At 51.6% G+C, this 22,992-nt stretch overlaps 1 protein-coding gene across 1 annotated transcript in view; it reads left to right on the top strand.

Annotated features, from left to right (window-relative positions):
* Window positions 1-1,465: 1,465 nt before the first annotated feature.
* Window positions 1,466-22,992, top strand: part of RUVBL1 (RuvB like AAA ATPase 1) — a 38,777-nt gene continuing 17,250 nt past the window's right edge. The window contains exons 1-5 of the mRNA XM_077766859.1: window positions 1,466-1,693; window positions 5,104-5,190; window positions 11,673-11,805; window positions 19,327-19,478; window positions 22,849-22,938. Of these exons, the coding sequence (XP_077622985.1) occupies window positions 1,553-1,693; window positions 5,104-5,190; window positions 11,673-11,805; window positions 19,327-19,478; window positions 22,849-22,938 (603 nt within the window). The 5' untranslated portion in view covers window positions 1,466-1,552. The remainder of the gene's footprint in view (window positions 1,694-5,103; window positions 5,191-11,672; window positions 11,806-19,326; window positions 19,479-22,848; window positions 22,939-22,992) is intronic.

Consider the following 22,992-nt stretch of genomic DNA (forward strand, 5'->3'; position numbering starts at 1 on the left):
GGCCAGATCTGTGATGGAACAGCTCTGGTGGAAGGGGAGGTGGGGGCATCAGACTGGCATCCTGCCCCTCAGCTTTCCCTTTCCTCACACCTACTGGCCACAAAAGAATTCTACAACCCCGGTGAATGTGGTTTGAAAACCACTGGATCAAGTGATCCTACTGAGTTCCCTTGAGCTCCAAAATCCTTAGTCCCCATCCTCGCCCCTCATATCGGCTGGAAGGAAATCTCTTTGTGCTAAAGTTTGGGGCTTAATATACTAAATGTAGGAAAGGTCTCTCCTAACTGAACAAGACACAAAGAAGTTAGACCCATAGTGTGCCTCACTTTGACTACGAGTTGGGGGAAAGTTTACAGGGTAAAAGGAATTGCTCCTCATCTACGGGTAATGACCAGGGGAAAGTCTATGAGGTGCCAAGCCACCTCAGTGTTGTAGGGTTGACATAGGACACGTGTAACAACCTCAGCCTTCCAAGGATTTGCCAAAAGCTTCCATTCACAGACAGAAACCATTACCAAGTCCCATAAATCCTACTGTTTAAAGTACATACAAAATAATAATAATAATAAAATAATAATAATAATAAGGGGCACCTGGATGGCTCAGTAGGTTGAGCCTCCAACTCTTGATTTCAGTTCAGGTCATGATCTCAGGGTCGTGGGATCGAGCCCTGTGTTGGGCTCTTCACTGAGCATGCAGGCTGCTTAAGATTCTCTCTGTCTCTCTGCCCGTCTCCTCCACTCGTGCTCTCTCTCTAAAAAGAATAATAATAATAATTAAAAATAAAACACATGCAGCAAAACTGCATGATTTCAAGCGTGTATGTGGTGGTATAGGACCTTATTTGACTTTATAAGAAGGCTTAATTGTGAGCCAGGCAATGTGCTAGGCAATTGAGTTAAAAGGAGCACAAATGTGGTCTACACTCGCATAATACCTGCAGTTTAGGGAGAGGGATAAACATTGACCCAACAGTCTTGAAAACAGAAACCTAGATTCAAAACTAATGGACAAGTGGAAGATGGCGAGCATCAGAAACTACTACAGTAGGATTTAAGTTCTGTCTGTCTCCACCCGAACGCAGGCTGTCCTAAGCTCTAGGGAAGTCCCTCCTTCTCCCCATCTCCAAAGCGGAGGTAATAACTTGCGCTCCGCAAAAAGGTATGACTCAAATAAGACAATAGATAGTGGCACAATTAGGAGCCAGACTCCAGGGCCCCCGTTTGGTGCAGCGCCCCCCTCTAAGGCCAAACCCCTTAAGAGGTCCCGTGGCATTTTCGCCCCAGCATCAGGGCCGGAAGCGCTGGCTGTGGGGGAAGCCAAGCGCGCGGCACAGCCGGAAGTGGGTGGGTGGAACCCTGCCGGCAGCCGCGACGGGCGCGGCTACGAGCCAATGGGGGCGCGGAGGCGTTCCCGCCCTCGCCAATGGAACGCCGAGAGGGGCGGGCCTTGACAAACCGCCCTAGTAACCGCCGCATGGTAACCCGGGTGCCGCGCGTGTGGTACTTGCTCCCGGATTTCCACGCAGGCTGCGGCTCCCGGCGCCGGCGAGATGAAGATTGAGGAGGTGAAGAGCACCACGAAGACGCAGCGCATCGCCTCCCACAGCCACGTCAAGGGGCTGGGGCTGGACGAGAGCGGCCTGGCCAAGCAGGCGGCCTCGGGGCTCGTGGGCCAGGAGAACGCGCGAGAGGTGAGCGGGGCTGCGGGCGGGGCGCGCGCGGGGTGCCCCGCGCAGGGAGAGCGGGCGGCGAGGGGGGCGCAGCCTGGGGTGCGGGAGGGGCCCTGCGGCGGCACCGGGGCCGACCCGCGGCGCCCTTGACCGCTCCACGCCGTTGACGGGTGCCGATGGAGCCCCCGCCGGGGCCGCGCTCTCCTCGCGACGCAGGCGGACGCGGGGGAGAAGCCCGTGAAGGTCCCTGCTCTCCCGGAGCTTCCGTCTTTAGTGTCGTGAGACACGGTCAACGTTTAACCCGTAAATAAAACAATCGTCACGTTTCGGTGGAGCTCAGTTCGGCCATGGCAAGGAATTTGGAGTTTGAGAACGCAGGGGGAGTCTCTGAGGGCTTTGAAGTAGGGGAGTGATCAACCTTAGAAAACTCACTTTTTTATTTTATTTTAAATTTTTATTTCTGAGAGAGAGAGAGGCAGCGTGAGCAGGGGAGAGGCAGAGAGAGAGGGAGACACAGACTCTGAAACAGGCTCCAGGCTCTGAGCTGTCAGCACAGAGCCCGACGTGGGGCTCGAACCCACCAACAGTGAGGTCATGACCTGAGCCGAAGGCAGATGCTTAACCCACTGAGCCACCCAGGCTCCCGAAAACTCACTTTCGTTTGGAGGCCTCGGGAGCCGAAGGGGGGAAGTGGGGGCCAGAGAGGATCGACCTGCCTCACCCACACTCCCAGCATCCCTCTTGACCATTCCAGTCAAATCCACTTTTTTATTGTTAAGTGGCAGTGATGCCAAGTCATTTCAGCTACATTATAACCCCGAAACTATTCAGGCCCTTCGTGGTGTATTTTTTGCAGAAGACTGTGGAGGAGCTCGCTTCCTCTATCCACTTGCCGCTGTTGCACGATGGTCGTGCTGGGATTTGTACCCCCAAGTATTTCTGACTCACGACAGTGCTGTTTCTCCGACATCACAGCCACTTTGCAGCCTGCCGCGTGCTGAGCTCAGATTCATTACAAGGCCTTTGCCATAGCTTAGCAGCTGCAGAAACCTGCGCTTAATGCGAGGTTGACGCTGTTGCCTCCCAGCCTGATTGTGCTAAAAGGAAGGGCCAAAGAAAAGCCCCTGGTTTCTATTGGAGCCTCGTCTTTCCAAAAAGGAAATATTGACGAGGTCAGGGCGACTTTGAAATCTCTCCAGCCTCCGCTTCCCGGGGACGCTTTACTAACCTGGTTCTCAGCACCGGGGATCGTCTGCTCCCCACTTTACTAGGCCACATACAGAAGAGTTAAAGGACTTGTAGAGTGAATGCCTGTGTGCCTAACTGTGCCGGGAGCATTGTGCTCTGTCGGTTTATCCTCCGTCTGTTCAGTTATCCACCCACCAATCCGCTTTTGCATTTCAAAGCAAGTTGACAACAGTAGGACACTTTACCCTGAACCCCATTAGCGTGAGATGAGGAAATTGGATTCACAGCGGTTAGGTGGGTAGATCCAAAGTCACTCAGTGGGTAGTGGTAGAGACAAGTTTTCAACCCATTATGCCTCCTTATGGATATGAGCTTCCCGAGAAGAGAGATGGTGAAATACGATTTTCTACACCAAACCTTATTCGTGAACGGGGCTCAGTATTTATTTATTGAATTAATGGGCACCCGCTGCAGCTTCCAGGTTCTTGCATGACTCTGTTCACACCAGCATCCTTAATATCTGCTCCCCTGAGACATGAGAGAGTGAGACTAGGTGATCTTTCAAAGGCCCGTCCAGTTCTTTTTAAATTTTAGAATCCACTGAACATATCTCACTGGAGAGAATTTGGAGCTTAAACTGACAGAAACGGAAGAGATCGTGGCGTGTCACTAAAAGCACACATCTACGGTTTGGAAAGTTTCCTTCCAAAGAGTACTGAGGCTTATGAACTTCCATTATTGCGGAAGACCATAGTGGGTGGCTCTGTTTTCTTCTTGGAGATGCAGCATGTGTCTGAAGAGTAACTTCTGGGCTTTTCCAACTGAGCCAGAAATGGAATATAGCCCATCCACATGCATTCTTTGAATCCACATTTTAAAAATTGATTTATTTAAAGAGTATGTATGAGTGAGCATGGGGGAGGGGCAGAGAAAGCATCCCAAGCAAGCTCTGTGCTGACACAGCAGAGCCCAACTCGATCTCATGAACTGTGAAATCGTGACCTGAGCCGAAATCAAGAGTCAGACATGTAGCCAATTGAGCCACCCGGGCACCACTGAACCCACATTTTTGTAGTGGCTGTCTAAGTGTGGGACAAGGTACTTCTCCGCAGTCCATGGGAAGTAGTGGTAGAGGAGACAAGATGTGGTCAGAAGACCCGGTCACTAGGGTAGCGTCCTCACCATTCAGCTGGATGGATAAATGAGCACCGTAGTCTGCCCTGAGGAGAAGGCACCGTTAATAGTTATATGTTAGGTTATTAAATCCACGTAAGACACCTTGTAATCCTGGGATACGAGTGTTCCGTAAGTGTGGCTCTCAGCCTTCTTTGTAGTTAACTATTCTAAAATATATAAAAATCAGTAACCCATTTATGGAATTTGTATATACACACATATTTATGTGTCTACATGTGTGTGTATATATGTGCTATAAGTGGTTTAATAGTAGGCAGAGAGTTCGAATGAACTTGGGGTATATCAAGAAATCATCAAGTAATTTACTCTTGAGGATTTGAAAGGCATTCAGGTAATCTTATGGCGCCCTAGTTTCAATAAGATTTTTTTTTCAAATTTGCTTATTTATTTTTGAGAGACAGAGAGAGCAGGGGAAGGGCAGAGAGAGAGGGAGACAGAATCCCAATCAGGCTCTGTGCTGTCAGATGCTCAACTGACTGAGCCAGCCAGGCGCCCCAGTGGCAGTATTTACAGCATTATGGGGTTCACCGATGGCCAACTAGTAGTGTGTGCCTTGATTTTTAACCCTTAATGGGGTAATTTGGGCATCTGATGAAAGCTGTGCCTCTCTGCCCTGGAAAAATGCGTGTGGGAACACATACACACAACTGTGTTTGCAATTTCATTCCCAAATTCAGGTGTTGGGCCCCTGAAGTCTATCCCTGGTCCCCAGGCTAAAAAAAAAAAAAAATCACTGCTACCGCGTCAAATACGGCGTCATCAGAGAGGCCTCCCCGGATCGTTACCCTCTTTTCTTTACGTTAGCGATCTCATGCGGTGTGTTTGTGCACGTCCGCTCCGCCGGGCCACACGCGAGCTCCGTGCCCGCAAGGCTTGCTCCCCTGTCACCCTCCGCCACTTCCAGCACCGAGGACGCGGCCCGTGGTGGAGTGGCGCGCAGTGTTGGCTGAACGAGCGCGTGAATTGTTTGGACCAGAAACTGGACATTTTCCCCACGTGAAACGTTTTAATGCTGATTTATTATTTCTTCCCACTGTGGCGTCTAGGCGTGTGGCGTGATAGTAGAATTAATCAAAAGCAAGAAGATGGCTGGAAGAGCCGTGTTGTTGGCAGGACCTCCTGGAACTGGCAAGGTACTCGCTTCCTCTCGTTTTCTCCGTCTGCCCAAGAGAATGATCCTCGCGTTTAAGCCAAATTGAATTCGTGGCTTCACTCGTCTTTGTTTAGCTAAATTGGTTATATGTATGTTGAAAAAGTAATGTGCACTAATACAGTTGCGGATCTAAGATCCGTGCTCCTCTAAAATTCAAATTAGCCTGGCTGACCTCCAGAGGAGAGAGGATGAAGTCCTCAGAGGGGTCTCATTGTGTCTAGAACTTGTCCTTGATCTCTTTCCAGTCTCCTTTGCCTCGGAAATACATTTCTTTTGGCCCAGAGCTGCATGAAATCTTGGGGATGACATCTTACTTGAGGGGGAGAGAAAATCAGGCAGCGACCATTTTTCTGAAGGCTCACTTCTCCTTGCGCTATTCTGGCTGCGTGAGAGATGGGGAGGAAGGAGAGAAGAAAGGAATCAGAGATACGGTTTTCGTCGGGTTCGCCCTGCCGTGTTGGGGGAGAGTTTGGCTGCCCAGGGAAGAAGAGGGCGTTCCCGGCAGAGGAGGCAGCGTGGCTTGCCGGGATCTGTGAGGGGCCCGGCCAGGTACCGGAGACGTACCAGAGTCCCCAGCCTGAGTCATGCCTGTCCCTCACAAGGGCCACTTGGTAGAACGTAGGACCTTGGGATTGTGTTCATAAGGGAGGAAGCTTTACATTCCAGCTCTGGCGGTGACTGGCGGTGACCCAAGGCAGGTTTCTCAACCTTTCCCGAAGTACCACATGCCTCCTTTCAGACAGTTATCCGAACCAGTCGGTTGTAAGATCATGACGTTATCATTCTGAAATCCTGTAATTGAATTGATGGTGTATTTACATCTATTGGTGTCTAAAAATAGAAGAAATGCTGGGTTTGTGAGAAAGTTTAACCTTTGAAATGCCATTATGACTATGAGCTTTAATCATCTGTCTGCAGACGACATCAGGTTGTCCAGTGTTATTTCCCATTTATTCGCTTGCTTTTCTGTCTTTTTTTTTTTTTTAATTTTTTTTTTAATGTTTTATTTATTTCTAGGAGAGAGAGAGAGAGAGACAGTGTGAGCAGGGGAGGGTCAGAGAGAGAGGGAGTCACAGACTCTGAAACAGGCTTCAGGCTCTGAGCTGGCAGTCAGCACAGAGCCCGATGTGGGGCTCGAACCCACGAACCGCGAGATCATGACCTGAGCGAAAGTCGGGTCCAAGCCACCCAGGCGCCCCGCTTGCTTTCCCATCTTGTATCTTAGACCCTCCCTCTCCCTCCGTTTCTCTTCTTTCTAAAGGAGGAAAATACATCATTTAGATGTTGCTACTAGATGTTTGTGGGTGACCAAGTCAGGTTTGTAATTATCACGTTGCCCTTGTGTTCAAAGACAGTTATGTTGGATATAGAAGTCTGTCCATAGCTGTTTTCCGTTGGTGCTGTTTCTCTTGATATTTGCTACCTATTGGCTCCTATTTTTGCTTTTGAGGAGTCCCATTTTGCGGATTTTGTCTTTTCTTTCTGGAGGTTTTTGGTTTTGGTGTTTCACTGTGATGCGTTATCTCTTGATATCTCTTCACTGTGATAGTCTCTCTCCAGGTCCCGCACTTCCCTATTCTCTCTGTGCTGCCTCTGGAACTCCAGTCGGGTATTTGAACGCAGAGGTCCTCAGCCTGGGGCAGTTTGCCCCCCAAGGGACGTTGGGGTGGGCCGAGCAGAGACCGCTGCTGGCGTCTCGTGGGTGGAGTGCATGGGTGCCGCGAAGCGAGCACAGGACGGGCCCTACGAGAAGGAAAGGGCTGGCGTGGACCGTCAGCAGCGCCAGGGCTGGGAGCCCGGGCCACGGCTTCTCGTCTCGTCTTCTTTGTCTCACAGCCTCGTCTTCCGTAGTTTCCGTCTCTTGGACTGTGCTGTGCTCCGCATGATTTCTCCAGGCCTCTGTCCCGGCCTACCTGTTTTGTGGGCTGCGACCAAGCTGCTCTTTAATCCACCCCGTTGAACGTTTTCTCTTTCTCATTTTGAAAAACACGACACCTGCAAAAGAGTCGGAAGAATGGTGTGACGATCCGCCGTCCACCCTGCACGTAAAAAACTGATTGTAAATATTTGGTGACATTTGTATTTTCTCTATTTCTGAACCATTTGAAAGTCACTGCAAGGACGTTCTGTTCCCAAGATACTATCATCCGCCCAAGAAACTTAACGTTGCTAACAGTTTAGCTAACGTCAGTCTATATTACAGTTTTTCCCAGTTGGTCTTTTTTGGGGGCTTTCTCATTTTGTATATTTTTGAATTCAGGATACAGTCAAAGATCATACGTTGCATGCATTGTTAGGTCTCTTTTTTTTTAAGTTTATTTATTTTGAGAGTGAGAATGTGCGAGTGAGATGTGAGATAAAAGAGGGAGACGGGGAGAGAGAGTCCTAAGCAGCTCCGCACTGCCAGCCCAGAGCCTCACGTGGGGCTCACCCGCCGCGGGACCCTGAGCTGCACCGCAGAGCCACCCAGGCGGCCCGTGTCTCATCAGTCACCCTCCCCAGCCGTGTTTGGTTTCGTTTTCTTTTTTTGACATTGACATTTTTGAAGAGTCCTGGACAGTTGTTTTGTAAGAAGGTTCTGCAGCTGTCCCACAGCCATCATCTTATTATTTCATCAGTAGGAAAAGTTAAACACTTGGCAGAACGCTGCAGGGGTCTGATGTCTGTCCCACTGTGTCACAGCAGGAGGCCAGGTTCACGGGAAGGTCCTGGACCCCTTGGTCATGAGTCAGTAATGGGAAGCGAGGTGACCTGCTGAGATGTTGCAAATGCCCTTTCACCCTAAGGCCCCCCCACCCCAGGGTTATTGCTGTGCCAGTTCCCACCCTGGTGGTTGCAAAACAGCGATCTTGTAAATCTGTCTGCGAGTATTAGCTTGCTTTTGCTTTTGTTCTTTGTAAAGAAGGAGCATCCCCCTCTTACAAGTTCTATTTCTTTTTTCCTTTAAAATCTTCCTCTTTTTTTTTTTTTAATCTGGCTATTTTTGATCGCCTCTTATTCCTTGAATCTGTTTCTTTGTGTTTTCACTATTCTTGCTCTGCTTGTGAACTCGTGTTTGGATGATCGAGTCTGCGCGGCTTCTCCTGGGAGTGCTTCTGAGGGGCCCTGCTGCGAATGGCGTGGGTCCGGGTTTTCTGGCCATGAGGGTAAAGACTAAAGTTGCACGAGAGCGCGCTCAGACTTTCCTCCTCACCCACAGCCACAGGCGGGACCTCCAGGGTTACACCTTGCACGTCAGTGCGTTTCCGGTTGGTTTTGTTTTGCTTTGTTTTGTGGCTCACCGCTCCTACTCCCGCTTGGGCCTTCGAGCCTCCGTGTGCAGGGGCTGCTCTCTTCCCACCTTGCGTTGCTGGGCTTTCTGCTGTGTCAGAACCCTCCAAGCTTCCAAGGCGACGGTGGTTTACTACTCTGGAGTTTCTTATGATGTCTTTATTCCTGGCTGGTTGTAACAGGAGGGACTTCCCAGGAGTCTGTGGAGTGTGCCGCTCTCCCGGCAGCCCACACTGCTCGCTCCTTTTGTGCTGTTGCGCCATCTCCCTCCAGGAAATAGGGCAAGTTCTCACCGCCACCGGCTTGTCCAGTCCCTCTCCGAGTACGCGAAGGCGTGTGGTAACAATCCTGCTTTCCAGGGCCCCGCCGGGCCCCGCCGTTTAGGCAGCTCACCCGAGTAGAGGCAGGAGACGGTGCTGTTTTAGGGACGCAGGTATGTGGTCCATGTGGACGGCCCCCTCTTGAGGACGTCGCGCTGTTCACAGCAGGGCTTTGGGCTCGGGTTTTACAGAAGGGTGGTGCTCAGATGAGATGGGAAATGAAGCGGATTTCTTGTCTTCTTCTGGCAACAACCTCTTTTTTGTGTGTGCCCCTTGCATGGGGGGGTGGTCACAAAGAAATAATGTCTCAGAGATTGGGGATTGCCTCTTGGCTTTGCTGCATGCTAACTGACATTGGGTGAGTTAGTAGCTTGTGTCTTTCAGTTTCTGAATCTATCCAACACAACATCAGATATCAAATACTAGATCTTCAAGTTCATAGGCTAGTTGGGAGGGTCCACCGAGACCTCATGCAGGGGACCTAGCACTGTAGACCAGGCGTGGGCGGAATAGCTGCATTGTATACCGCCTTCTGGGAACCTGTACAAGGAAGAGACCAGACATGCCAGAAGCATGTCTTAACCAAGTATTTATCGTATTTTAGTGGAAGGGTACTGATCATCTCTTCTCTATTAGCCAGAGGTGGGGAGATGTCACCGACTCAGATAGAGTCACTGTCTTTGATGGTCACAACTCGGGGTGTGGAGTCAGGGCGTGGAGATACCTGGGTGAGACAGCGGGGTGACAGAAGGTCATAGGATCGGCTAGAGGGTGGACGGATCGGAGAATGACCGTTTTAGAGGTGTCAGCCTCGGTCCCGGACTCAGATGCCCACTCAGACAGGCCCCAGGATGAGGGAGGTGCCTGGGTACACGCACGAAAGCGCAGGGTGGCTGTGGTGGCCAGAGCAACACCCCAACCCCCCCCCCCCCCCCCAAGACTTTTNATGGTAATGGAGGCCCATTACGGTGGGAGGTAATGGAGGTAATTTGCGGCCTGACCTCTGGTTCCTTGGAAGTAGCCAGATCCCTTGATGTTTATAGGAAATTTCCCAACATTAACGAATGGGCAGGGGCGCCTGGGTGGCTCAGTCGGTTAAGCGTCCGACTTCGGCTCAGGTCATGATTTCACGGTTTGTGGGTTCAAGCCCCGCGTCGGGCTCTGTGCTGACAGCTAGCTCAGAGCCTAGAGCCTGTCTTCGGATTCTGTGTCTCCCTCTTTCTCTGACCCTCCCCTGCTCACTTGCACATGCACGCGCTCTCTCTCTCTCTCTCTCTCTCTCTCTCAGAAATAAATTTAAAAAAAAAATTTTTTTTAAATTTTATAAAAAGGGGGCGCCTGGGTGGCTTAGTCGGTTAAGCGTCCGACATTCGCTTAGGTCATGATCTTGCGGTTCGTGGGTTCTGGCCCCGCGTCGGGCTCTGTGCTGACTGCCAGCTCAGAGCCTGGAGCTTGTTTCAGTCTGTGACTCCCTCTCTCTCTGACCCTTCCCTGCTCACGCTGTCTCTCTCTCTCTCTCTCTCTCTCTCCTAGAAATAATAAAAACATTAAAAAAAAAAATTTAAAAAAGAGCAACAGATTGAGTTTAAAAACCCATATGAAACTCAGCAGGGCAAACTGAATTGTGCTCTGGGGAGTGAGTTTGCAACTTGTGATTTTATCCAGGACCTTGATTTGACAGGCGGGGAAATTGGGCACCAGAGGTTTGCCATGTGCCTGGGGTCACAGGGAAAATGAGTCGCAGGACCAGGACTACAGCCTGGCTTCTGCCCTTTCCGCCAGTGCGTTTGTGCTGCGTTACAGGCTGATTCTGGAGCAGATGCTACTATCTTGAAATTATCACCAAAATGGCATTGAAAAGAAAATCTACGAGGAACTCTACGGGGCCGATTTTAAAATACTGTCTCAGGGTGTCCTTTGTTGTGCAGTGCGAGCTTGTTTTTCTTGCTCAGCCCGACCCCTTGGGAACTGACCTTATCCAGGCTCTTGTTTCAGATTTGAGGAAAGACAAAAACAGCATGAAAATGCTCTGGCGTTTCCTTGTCCTGTACCAGCTTTGAAGCATTGGCTTTTCATACTTGACGTCTGACCGTACATCTGTTCAGTCTGCTTGTGTCTAGCATCTGTCAACTGGAGCTATCTTACCAAAATCAATCTGTAGTTTGCTAGGCCATGTTCAAGTGTAACGTGAGACCGGCTCATAGCTCGAGGATCTTCATAGCTCCCGCATCCTTCCTCACCGTGTGTGGGCCGCTTGGTCCAAAGCGAATGGCATGTGATTCAGCCTTTGAGTAGTGTCTTCTGACGGCCTGTGGGTTGGTGCCCTCCTGTGCCTGTAGAAACAGTGAGTAGTAGCTCAGAGACTGAGACTGGAGCGGTGTTCCGAGCCCTGTTTTGATACTGAGGGGACAGTTTTGGAAGACTGTTAATTACGATAGGAACGATCTTTGGGACCCTGCTGCCCAGAGTTCAAGTTCCCACTCTGCCATTTTCTAGATTACAGTTCCCAGTACATGTGATTTCCCTTCTCCCATGTCTCAGTTTCCCTGTTTGTAAAGTGGGGAGCGTTCAGTGTGCACCTCACAGGCCAAGTGGGAAGGTCACGTGACGCACTTAGCGTCGGGCCCGCACTGGTGTCAGTGAGTGATGACTGTGGTCATTACGGGGATGATTAAAGGTGCCATTTAGGTTATAAATCGACCGTCCACAAAAGTCATTCAGCATTTACTGTGTGAAACATGCCAAATGATGTTGAAACTAAGCAGACTAGATTTTCGGTTATTCTGGATTCATAAGTTTTTGATAGCATGTGTTTCTGAACTATCATGTTTTCAAGAACGTAAGCCGAATGCACCCCCCTTGTTTTCTGTAGACGGCTCTGGCGCTGGCTATTGCTCAGGAACTGGGCAGTAAGGTCCCCTTCTGCCCCATGGTGGGGAGTGAAGTTTACTCCACGGAGATCAAGAAGACGGAGGTGCTGATGGAGAACTTCCGTAGGGCCATCGGTGAGTACCGTGTCCGGGGCAAGGACTGCGCTCATTTGCCCGGTTTGCTGAGCCTCCTCATGCTGCAAATGCCTTTCCAGCTTGTATTTGTCGAACTGCCATTTTCTTTGGTACCGGAAGTGTTATCTTTGCGAGCCTCACACAAACCCAGCTCTCCTAGCTGAAGTGTTTCAGCAGTCAGAGAACGTGGGCCCTGGCTACGGGGCCAGGGTGCTTCACGTGACAAAATAGATGTGGCTATAAAGTGATGTTTAAAAAGAAAAAAAAAAAAAAGGCAGATTTTCCTGGCAGCCTTATTGTGCTTTTAAAGGTGCCTGTCCAGTGAAAGGGCTTGACTGATGCCATGAGCTTCGTGTGCCATGATGCTGGAGCGTCCCTGGTCCTGGATGTTGAGCCAGAGGAAGCCATGTGGGGACGGGCAGAGGTTTGGGCTTGTAGGGGCAGGGCCCCCCAACATTGATTATAGCCTCTCATTCCCCTAAGGAATCCTCTGCCTTTGTTTTGTGCATGAGGACGCAGACTCTCAGAAGTTACATGACTTGCCTACAGTGACCCAGCCAGTGCGCAGCAGCTCTGCAGTCTGAACCCACGTCTCTGATTCTAGAGCCTGTGCTCTGGAGACCTGTGACGAAAAGAAAATGGCCTCTCCCAAATATTTACCTCTGTACGCTAGGATGTCTGGGCCCTCCTCCTTGCCCAGCTCTGGGGGAATAAAGGTGGTAAGAAATCCCATCTAGAAACAGTTTATTCCGTTTCAGATACTAAAAGTTATGTAGTGTCTGTCTGCACCTGTGGGAGCCTGTCTCCAGGACGTGGTTGCCGAGTCATGGGTTACAAATCCTGGTCACGGGGGGCTGCACGCTCTCCAGGCCCTTTGGTCGTCAAAACAAGGGAAGCGTTCTTCAGGAGGAAACTTACAGGGAAGCTCGGAGGAAACGATGAGAGTCAAGAAAGAGTGGATTTGTCTGACCCAGAATCCTTACCTTGGGACTGCTGGCACCGAGGTCAGGGGTGAATTGCGGAGGGTCTTAGGCACGATGAGGGCCTGGCATCTCTCGCTGCGTGAAGAGAGAAGCCATTGGAGAGTGGTTTGGGTTGTCCAAGGCTCCGCCTGGCCGGGGCACGGACAGGGGACGGCGGGGAGACTGTGAGGAGTCGGAGCTGGAGATGGTGGGGGCTTGGCCCTGGTGGTCGCAGAGGTGGTAAGAAGTAGTCGGATTCCGGATCCAGTTGGATGGTGGAGCCGACAGGCCTGCCCAGAGGACTAGACGTGGGGCTGTAAGAGAGAGGGGGCCGGTCCCGGGGATGGGAGAGTCTGGAGAGGAGCACAGTGGGTGTCTGTTAAGCGCCTGCTGTGGAGGGAGCGTCTCTGTGGCCCCGGTGCCTGGCACGCAGCGGGGCCCGCTGAAGGTTTCTGAATGAGGGACGGGGTGGACTTTAAAGCAGGTGGGGAACAGAAGCCTCTGGCGGGAGGAACTAGCGCTCAGTCTGTGTCCGCTGACAGACGCTCTGCTTGGTCTACACAGGGTGTTTTAAAATACACATTGAGTTCGTTGCCAGTGTTTAGAAATTGGGAAATGTCCTATGCGGACCTTCTTCCCGGCTTCCCGCGAGAGGCTGTCCCTCCCGCCCCCCAGCGCNCCGGAGCCGAAGTCGGACACTCAACCGACTGAGCCACCCAGGCGCCCCAGGTAGGGACTCTTTTTAACCGCAGAATATTTCCTACTGGAAATCTTTGGTACTGTGAAACATGAGATGTTTCTGGTGACGATTATAAACTGAAATATAACATACTTCTAGAAAAGTATGTAAAGCATGCCTGTAATTTAACAGTTTTTCATGAGGTCAACGCTAATGCCGTCACCGCTCGGCTCGGGGGACGGCGCAGGGCCGCACACCGCAGCTGTCACTCCGGCCCTGTCTGGCCACAGCCCCTGCCCTCTCCCTCGCCAACCCACAAGAGTGCGGGGGTCGCGCGGCCATGGCCTCTGTGCTCGTCAGAGCTGGTTATTTTATTTCTTTCTCTTTTAAAGTTTATTTATTTATTTTGAGAGAGAAAGAGAGAGATTGAGATCGAGCAGGGGGAGGTGCAGCGAGAGGGGGACAGAGAATCGCTCAGCACCATTATCCCTGACTGACAAACACCGGGGAAACTCCAGCACCCATCAGATGTGGAAGAGAGGCCTAAATGTGGCTTGTTCATGCCGTCAACACGGAGCCTGACGTGGGGCTCAAACTCACAGACCGTGAGATCATGCCCTGAGCTGAAACCGAGAGTTGGTCGCTTAACTGACTGAGCCCCCCAGGCACCCTGTATTTCGCCCTTTTAAAGGTCATCTAAATGGAGCCTGGTGTGGGTGTCGCTTCTTTGGCAGCGGGCACGTTTGTGGGGTTCAGCCAGTGTCGTTACGTGTTTGGCCGTCCCTGGGCTTCTGCATCGTAACTGGAGTAACGGTGGAAATGGGTCACAGGATGCAGACTTTATAAAATCTTTCCGAATCCCTTCTGAAAACTTAACACGCACCAAAAGTTGCATTTAGCTCCCTAATTAAGATGCCACAACTGGCGCAAATACTCGAGCACTTTTAACATTTATCTATAATTATTTAAAAAAAAGGTTTTTCTGCCATCGATAAAATCTGACAAAACTGACTTTCATCAGTGCATGCGCTCAGGTTGCATAAAGGCGACTAACGCTTTGCAACTTGAAAACAGAGATAAATCCGCTAGGCAGCCGTCCTGCGCGTTGCCATTTTTGAGGGGAGGGCAGTGCAGTCCCTTTGATGGCAGCGAGGTAAAGAGAATTTCTTGATCCTGCCACCGAATAAAAAGGCAGGCCATTGACCATCTTCAAAAAGGAACCCTCCCATCTTCCCCTGCCTTTGAATCCCTGTGAGGTTGGCCCAGGGGTGGGGAGGAAGCGGTAAGCCGACCAGAAATAAAGAGCAAGGAGTCTGTGCTGCTTCCTTGACGTGATGAAGGTCCCTGTCAGGGATTTGGAAACCCGAGCCAGCAGATGAAACCCGGGTCGTTTGTGGTGCCGGTGCCAGAGATAGCGCCCGCCCGGCCCCTTCCCTGGCCAACAGCCACCCCCATTGTCCGTCAGCCGCGGCCCCCGCCTGCCTGTCAGCACCGAGCAGCTTCTAAACAAATACGGGCACTAGTGAGAGACGGGAATGCCTTTCTTCCCCACTCAAGGAATGTCATGTCATGGTCATTAACAGGAAATAGAGCGAAGCACTCCACTGGAAGGAATTTATCTCTGTGGGCTACACAATTTTTGATTTAAAAAAAAAATCCGCCTTCATTTTGAAAGTACAGAATTCACCAAGGATGTCACAGGCTTCTGATAGTTTGGGAAATGGTTGTCTTGATGTTCAGGAACTCAGATTTTGGTAAGGCGAAAATGAAACATGACCTCTCTTTTGGGGCTGTTCCAAAACTTCCATTTGTAGGCTGTCGGATTGAATGAAGGTAGAGAAGAACCCTTCCTTAACTTTAATGTCCGAGGGATCTTTGCCCGAGAGATCTGGTTGGGTTTCTGGGGAAAGAAGGCAGCGACCCAATGATAAGATAATGCCCACGCTTAAAAGCAGGAAGTGACTGAGAGTGCCCGACACAATGGGCCGTGTTTCTTTTTTTTTTTTTTAATTTTTTTTTTTAATGTTTTATTTATTTCTAGGAGAGAGAGAGAGAGAGACAGCGTGAGCAGGGGAGGGTCAGAGAGAGAGGGAGTCACAGACTCTGAAACAGGCTCCAGGCTCTGGGCTGGCAGTCAGCACAGAGCCCGACGCGGGGCTGGAACCCATGAACCACGAGATCATGACCTAAGTGAAAGTCGCACGCTTAACCGACTAAGCCACCCAGGCGCCCCATGGGCCGTGTTTCTTTGTGCCACCGGGCTATTTGCATATCGGAACAGAGGTGGCCTGATGGTGAGGACACCCACGCTGTGTCTGGGCCACCTGTCATGAGAAGTAGTTGATGTGAGTAGGACAGAGTTCTTCGGGCCTTCTTAAGTGAGCGGTTCTCCGCTGCGACTGCACGTTGGCCTCATCGGGGCAGCTTTAGACTAATAACGAGGGCAGTGCCAACCCCGGAGCATCAGCGGCAAATGGCCTGAGTGCCGCCAGGGCACGGAGGGCTGTGGAAACTTCTCGGGTTTCTACAGGGTGAGCCGTGACGAGACTCTGGCCGGGGTGTAGAGCCGTGCTCCTCCTTTGCCAGGTGCCCCCCCCTCCCGTGACTTACCTCAGTATTTCTGTGTAAAGTGACGTGGTACTCTTGTGTGCACACAGAATAAAGCTCTGTGAATTGTCATAAATGGAAAACCCATGCCGCCAACACCCGTCGAGAGAGTGTGGCCGGTACCCAGAGGACCCTTCGCGTCTGGCCCCCCCCCCCCCCCCACAGTAGCGGCGGTCTCGATCCTGCATCGTAGTTGTACTTACGCCTGTTTTGAGCCTCATACGTGCAGTCGAAACGTAGTCAAATGCTGACCTCCCCCCATCCCGCCCCGTCTCATCAACAGGCTTCAACTCATAGTTGATCTTGATTGGTCTGTAGCCCCCATTCTCCCCCCCCCGCAGAGTCTTTTGAAGTTAATTGCAGACCTGCTTTTTCATCTATAAATATCTCAGTATGTGTCTGAAAAATAAGGACTCAGAGGAAACCGCGTTGTACCGCTGTCCTGCCTGCAATAGCGAACGGTATGTTCCTTAATGTCATCAGGTGTCTAGTTAGCGCTCACATTTCCAGTTGTCTTGTGTCACACTGTGCTTTTTCTTTTTGGAAGATTTTTTGAATTATTGTTTGAATCGGGAGATGGTCTGCATGATAGGCTGGTTGATACGTGTCTTCTATCTTTTTAACCTCTGGGTTTCCCTTACGTTGGTGTTTTTTCCTTGGGGCAAAGCACGCGTGTGGTGGGGACTCGGATCGCACCCAAGGGCTGGCAGGGGGGGCTGCTGAGGTCAGCGGCACACGTTGCCCGGGAGAGGGAAGGACAGAGCAAGTGTTGTGGGCAAGGCAGTCAGCGAGCTGGGCCCGTGCTGGGAAGAAGCGGGGCTCAGAGCCAGAAGACTTGCACCCGCGTCCGGGCTCTGCCGCGAAGGAGGAAAGGACCGTTTGCTCCCGTCTTGGAGCTGACTTCCCGTCTGTAAAATGTCCTCACTCTGGCTGTTTGACGGGGCAGGTTGGGATGTGCTGGCACCTGTGCTTGTCACGGTCCCAGTGCGGGATCCGACGAGGCGGTGACACGCATGCCCCGGGAGGGCTGCTTCTGTGCGTGGAGAGGCCACCACAGCCATAGGTTTCTAGTATGTTCTACTGGTGTGGCCTGCCGCTGTCCTGAATGTAGGGACTCCTTCTGTACCCGTCCTCCACTGGTGGGACCCAGGGGTGTTTTCCTCCTTGCCTTTGAGTGGGTGGCATGTACAGTGACTTAAAATTGCTTTCTCGCTGATGTCGAATTCTTGGGAAACAGATGCGTTAGCTGGTAACTCACCTGCGGTGGGCTGTGGTTCCAGACAAAGCCGTTTGTATCTCTTGACTCAGACCCTGGGAATTTGGGAGAGCTTGTGCGTGCCCGGGCGCGTGTGTGCTTCCAGAGAAGCGGTGTTCAGGGGTATGCATTTGTTTTCCTGTCTTAAGAAAACCTTTTTTTACAGGGCGTTTGGGTGCCTCAGTCGGTTAAAGTCCCACCCTTGATCTCAGGGTAGTGAGTGCAAGCCCCCGTGTTGGGCGCCATGCTGGGTGTGGAGCTTACTTATAACTTTATACACACATACATACATCCTAACGGAGTTAAAAAGAAGAAAAGAAAACCTTTAGTTATTAGTAATTATCATTGCTTTGTTAGAAAAACTCAAGGGGTGCCTGGGTGGCTCCATCGGTTAAATGTTTGACTCTTGATTTGGGTTTAGGTCGTGATCTCACGGTTCATAGGTTCGAGCCCCGCAAAGGGCTTAGCACTGACCATGCAAAGCCTGCTTGGGATTCTTTCTCTGTCTCGAAATAAATAAATTAATTAAAAAAAATTTTTTAAAGAAAAGAAAAACCCAATTTTCTTTGTGTATGTATGTGGGTACATATATACACGCAGGAAGAAACCCTAATCATAGGTATGTAGCTCAGTGAGTTTTCATAAAGTCAACACACTCATGTAACCAACACCCAGATCAAGAGAGCAGTATTAGAACTCCAGAAGCTCCTTGTACCCTCTCGGTCACTCTTCCCTGCAGGGGCATGCCTGTGTTGACTTTGGAGGCAAAAAAGGTTTGATCCAGATGAGGCCTGGGTTTTAGGGTGGGGGGTGTTGTGGTGGATTTTGCATCAAATGGCAACTTCCTTAGAGATCATGGGCATTACAGAGACTGCGGAAGTATCCGTAGACAGATTTCTTAGGTCTTGGATGGTCTGCCCGATGACTGCCCCCCATCCCCCACCCCTTGAGTAGCTTCCCCCATTCATCCATTTACGTGTGTGTCTGTTGACTGTCTCGCAGAGGGGCAGTCAGGTCCCCAGAGTCCGGGCAGTCCCACGTGAGTGCCGGGTGGGAGGCACAGGCTGCTATGGGAGTCGTCGGACGGTAAGGAAGAAGGGTGCGCCAGGCGAGCTTTCTCAAAGGAGTGAGTGTTTTAGCTGAGGAGTTGGCAAAGCCAAAAAGGAGGGAAGAGCACGTTAGGTAGCAAAAACATATATAAAAAGGCACTGAGATCACGTTCTAAAAATTAGTTTGGCGACAAGTATTGAATAGCTTATGTGGTTGATGTTTCGAACAAGGAGAGACACTTGCCTTCACTTATAACATTCTGATCTGAAAGCTGTGGATGTTTTATTATTGGGGGGTTGCTTTGGGAACTACTGTGGCCTTGGAAAACTTCTAGAACAACTAAAACAACCCACTGCAAATACTGAATGACAACTGGGTATTTCTTCTCAGGGTGTGCCCCAGGGTCAGCCAGAGGCCCAGGACACGGGGCAGGTCACAAATCACTTGGCCCGGACCTCTCATCCACCTGGTGCCCCGAGCTCAGGCCTGCTGGTGTCTCAAGGGATGTAAGCAGTTCTTCCCTTGGTTTTGAAATTTTTTTTCAAGGATCAAAACCACAAGAAACCAGGGGATGTGCAGCGGAGCTCTAGTGGCGTTGGGCTCAGAGATTAAACAGGGGCTAAAGCTAAACTTCACCTCTGCAGGTGGGACAGATGCAGAAGCTGTTCTGAGAGTTACAGCTTGTCCCATAAATTCTAGATTTGAACCGAGAAAGTCCCTTTGAGAAGCTGACATGAAATTGTCCGTATTCTGACAGCTCCTCCAGGTTACATGTACGTTTGTAGTATTTTCCTACCCAGTACTTTCCTAGCCTTGGGCGTACGTTATTGGCAAGACTGACCTGTCAGTCTTTGTGACGAGGAAGTTTTGTGGCTAAAAAGGCCATTGAGGAGTGGGAGAGGGAGAGAATATGAACTTGCAGGAGAGAATTCTGCTTCTCACCAGAGCTCACCTGCCGTCCCTTCCAGGGCTGCGGATAAAGGAGACCAAGGAGGTTTACGAGGGCGAAGTCACGGAGCTGACTCCGTGTGAGACGGAGAACCCCATGGGGGGCTACGGCAAGACCATCAGCCATGTGATCATCGGACTGAAAACAGCCAAAGGAACCAAACAGCTGAAAGTGAGTACGTGCTCCTCAACTCTTTCCTCAGAATCTCTCGGCACCATGTGGCCCGGGGCAAGTGGTGTCACCTGTCTGTGTCCCAGTTTCCTCTGCGCCACGGGTGAGGACACGTCACGGGGCCGTTCAAGGATGTGTGTGTACGGAGCAGTGCCGAGGGCAGGCCAAGTGCACAGGGAGACGCAATAAACAGTTTCCCATGGGTTCCCAGGAGACCATACGTTAACACGCGGGCTGCGAGCGTGCCCTCCGGTAGCCTCTGTTCTGACCGTGTGGCAGAGGCCGTGGGCCTGTGTCTGAACCTGTGGATTAATTGCTCAGGTCACAGTGCCCATGCTTCCAGAAAGAAGCGGCACGGAGCGGTCTGGTAAGAGTCATAGAAGATGACGAATGCACGTCGCCAGGGCCCAAGCACAGAATCCTGATGCCCATCCCTTTCAGGAGGCGGGGCCGCGGCCCCTACAGCGGCGTCAGTGGTTGGGTCTGCCCAGGCCGGAGCTTTGTGGGGAAGCCGCAGTGCCGGCAGCGCGGGGCCCTCGATCCCCCCGCTCAGACCCTCGTGTGTGAGCCTGGAGGGCGCGGGTGGCAGGGGTGCCAGGGGAAGAGTGCGGTTTGGTGCCACACGAGGTCTGAGAGAGAGACCAGGCTCTGGCGCCGGCGGCGGGGCGGCTTGCGGCGAGTTCCCTCATCTCTGAGCGGTAGTTTCTTCACCTGTTTGCTGGGGTGTTGGCCGCCTGTGTCCTGGAGTTGTTAGAAGGACGTAAAAGCTGCGGCTCTGGGTGTAGCCCTAGTTCCCTAGCCGCTGGTGGCTGCTGTCACCGCGAGCGCCTTCCGTCAGAGAAACGGGCCGATCGGGATTGTAGGTAGAGGCGTTCTAGCTCTTGTTGACTGGATGTGGCAGGCCCTTCGCGGGCCAGGTGCTGCAACAGACATATAATTCTGTATGCGTATAATTCCCCTCAGGTGACAGATGAGGGAGCTGAGGCTTCGTCAGGGGGCTGAGCGGTTATCCGAGGGCCCTACGGCCTGGCCCCGGGCAGAGCGACTGTGTCCTGGCTGTTGTGCTGTCCCTCCAACTTGCTGTGTGACCTTTAGGAGTCAGCTGAGCTCTCTGGGCCGCGGGGTACCCATCTGTGACCTGTGGCGCATCGACCATATGACTTCACGTTCTCCACTTCACCGTCTTCTGCGGTTTTATGGTTCCTTGATTCTGTACAGTGGCTTCTTGGTCACCACTTTATGGAGATCATAAAAATGTCACTTCCGCAGAGGGTCGTTTTTCTTCTTCCTAACAGGGTTTCCACCTCAGGAGCTTGCCTCTGCAGACGTCTCTCTTAAACCCCCCCTCAGCTCCCCCATTCGGTATTAATTAGATTTCTTAGTAGGATCTGCTGCCTTCCCAGTAATTACATCTTCAGTCAATTCATTTGGGAAATTAACCGATATTAAAGTGCTTGAGGCCAAAAAAAAAGACCCCTCCCCAGTGTAGGATAGCTGAAGTCAGGCCCGCCTCTTACACTTCTGCCCTCCATTGGGCCGCTTTACAGTTTCTTCAAGAAAATAACAGAAAGGGGGAGGCGCCTGGTGGCTCGGCCGGTTAAGTGTCCGACTCTTTGTTTCCGCTCAGGTCGTGATCTCGCGGTTTGTGGGTTTGAGCCCCACGTCGGGCTCTGTGCCGACAGATAGCAGGGAGCCTGCTTGGGATTCTGTCCCTCTCTCCCTGCCCCTCCCCCACCCATGCTGTCTCTGTCTCTCCAAATAAATAAAAGCTTTAAAAGAAAAGAAAAATAACACGAGGGGGAAAAGAAATGTTTCTTCTGCCCAGATGAGTACCTCTAGCTCTTCTGAGCGTACGTACAAAATACCTGGACAGAGGAGCTCAAATAGTTGGTGTAGGTAGTGACCGGGAAGGCGGACAGAATACCTACTTGCCACCAACATCGCGCGCCTCCCTCGCGCCAGGCCCCGCGTCATAAGCGGTGTTCCTTGTGCGCCCGGAGGTTGCCGGGCCCCACCTGCCCGTGGCGCAGAGCCCCGAGCTGCTCCTGTGGGTACTGTCTCTAAGAGCCTTATGGGGAGTTAATTTTAAGTCAAAGTCACCTACTTTAAGTGTGCAGCTCCAGGAATTTTAATCCACTTACAGGGTGGTAAACCATTTTAGAACACGGTCAGCACCCCAAAACACCTCGTGCCCGTTGGCGAGAGCGCCCCTTCCCACCCACACCCGCTGGCAACTGCCGATCCATTTTCTGAACATTTCTGTATGTGGAGTCATATACACGTGTGCTCTTCTGTGTCTGCCTTCTTTCACTGAGGCCTGGGTATTTACTCTTTAATTCTGAGACAAAGCCCACGTTTTTTTCACATTATAAAAATGTGAGTTTAACTGAGAGAAACAGGTGTCCTTGAAGTTTAACAGAATCTTACTTTTTTTTTAAGCTTATTTAAGTTTTGTTAAGTTATTAATTAAGTTTATTTATCTGTTTTGAGAGGGAGAGAGAGCATGCAAGAGCAGGGAGGGGCAGAGAGGGGGAGCGAGAATCTCAAGCAGGCTCCCTGCTCGGCACAGAGCCCGACACGGGGCCCGACCCCACGACTCTGGGATCATGGCCTGAGCTGAAATGAGTCAGACGCTTAACGAACCAAGCGCCCTGAGAAACTTGTGTTTAAATCCTGAGTCCTGAGAAAAGATGCTGTCCCAGAACACTGAACGGGAAGGGGGGCCTGACTGTGGACGACGCGCAGGAAAGCCGCGGTCTCCCGAGGACGCTCCTCTCCTTCACTGAACCCAGGAGAGCACACAAGGCCTGGAGTCCGAGGGCCTGGGAACCATCCTGCCTTGTGTCTCCCTCTGGATGTTTACACCTGGGTGCTCCTGTGTACATGGGGAAACGGAGGCTCAGGGAGCCTTGTCCAAAACCACGGGACCACAGGGTGCGGCCACGGAGAGCGGGCAGGTCCAGCAGGGGCGTCGCTCGCGGGAAGTCCCCCCCCACACCTGAGGTGCCCAGGAGTGAAGCAGGGACGGAACCTCCAAAGGGGGCATTGGGCCCATCCTGTGGGGACGGCAGAGACCTGCCCCCAAAGCAGCCAGAGCCGTATTTGCCATTTTGCGACCTTGGGAGTGAAAGGAAAGAAGATAGATCTCCCTGGTGCTCTCCCGGGGCGCTCACTCCTGCTGTCTCTAGGGGACACCTCCCCAAAGCCAGTGGGCTCCCGTGTCTGTGCGCACGCACACACTTTCCCCAGAGCGTCACGCGGGAGCTACCGCAAGTCTCCTGTGGAGAGGAACCTTACGGTATGTTGGAAATAGATGCTGTGTTACAGTTCTCCCGAGACCCGTGTTTTTGGGTTTTTTCTCTTTTTGAAGCTGGACCCCAGCATTTTTGAAAGTTTGCAGAAAGAGCGAGTAGAAGCTGGAGATGTGATCTACATCGAAGCCAACAGTGGGGCTGTGAAGGTAACCAGCAACTCTCTTGAGGAGGCCGAGGCGGCGAGGGGAGGGTTTTCTTCG

This window comes from Crocuta crocuta, unplaced genomic scaffold (genome assembly GCF_008692635.1).
Source record: "Crocuta crocuta isolate KB4526 unplaced genomic scaffold, BGI_CrCroc_1.0 scaffold296, whole genome shotgun sequence".
NCBI lineage: Eukaryota > Metazoa > Chordata > Mammalia > Carnivora > Hyaenidae > Crocuta > Crocuta crocuta.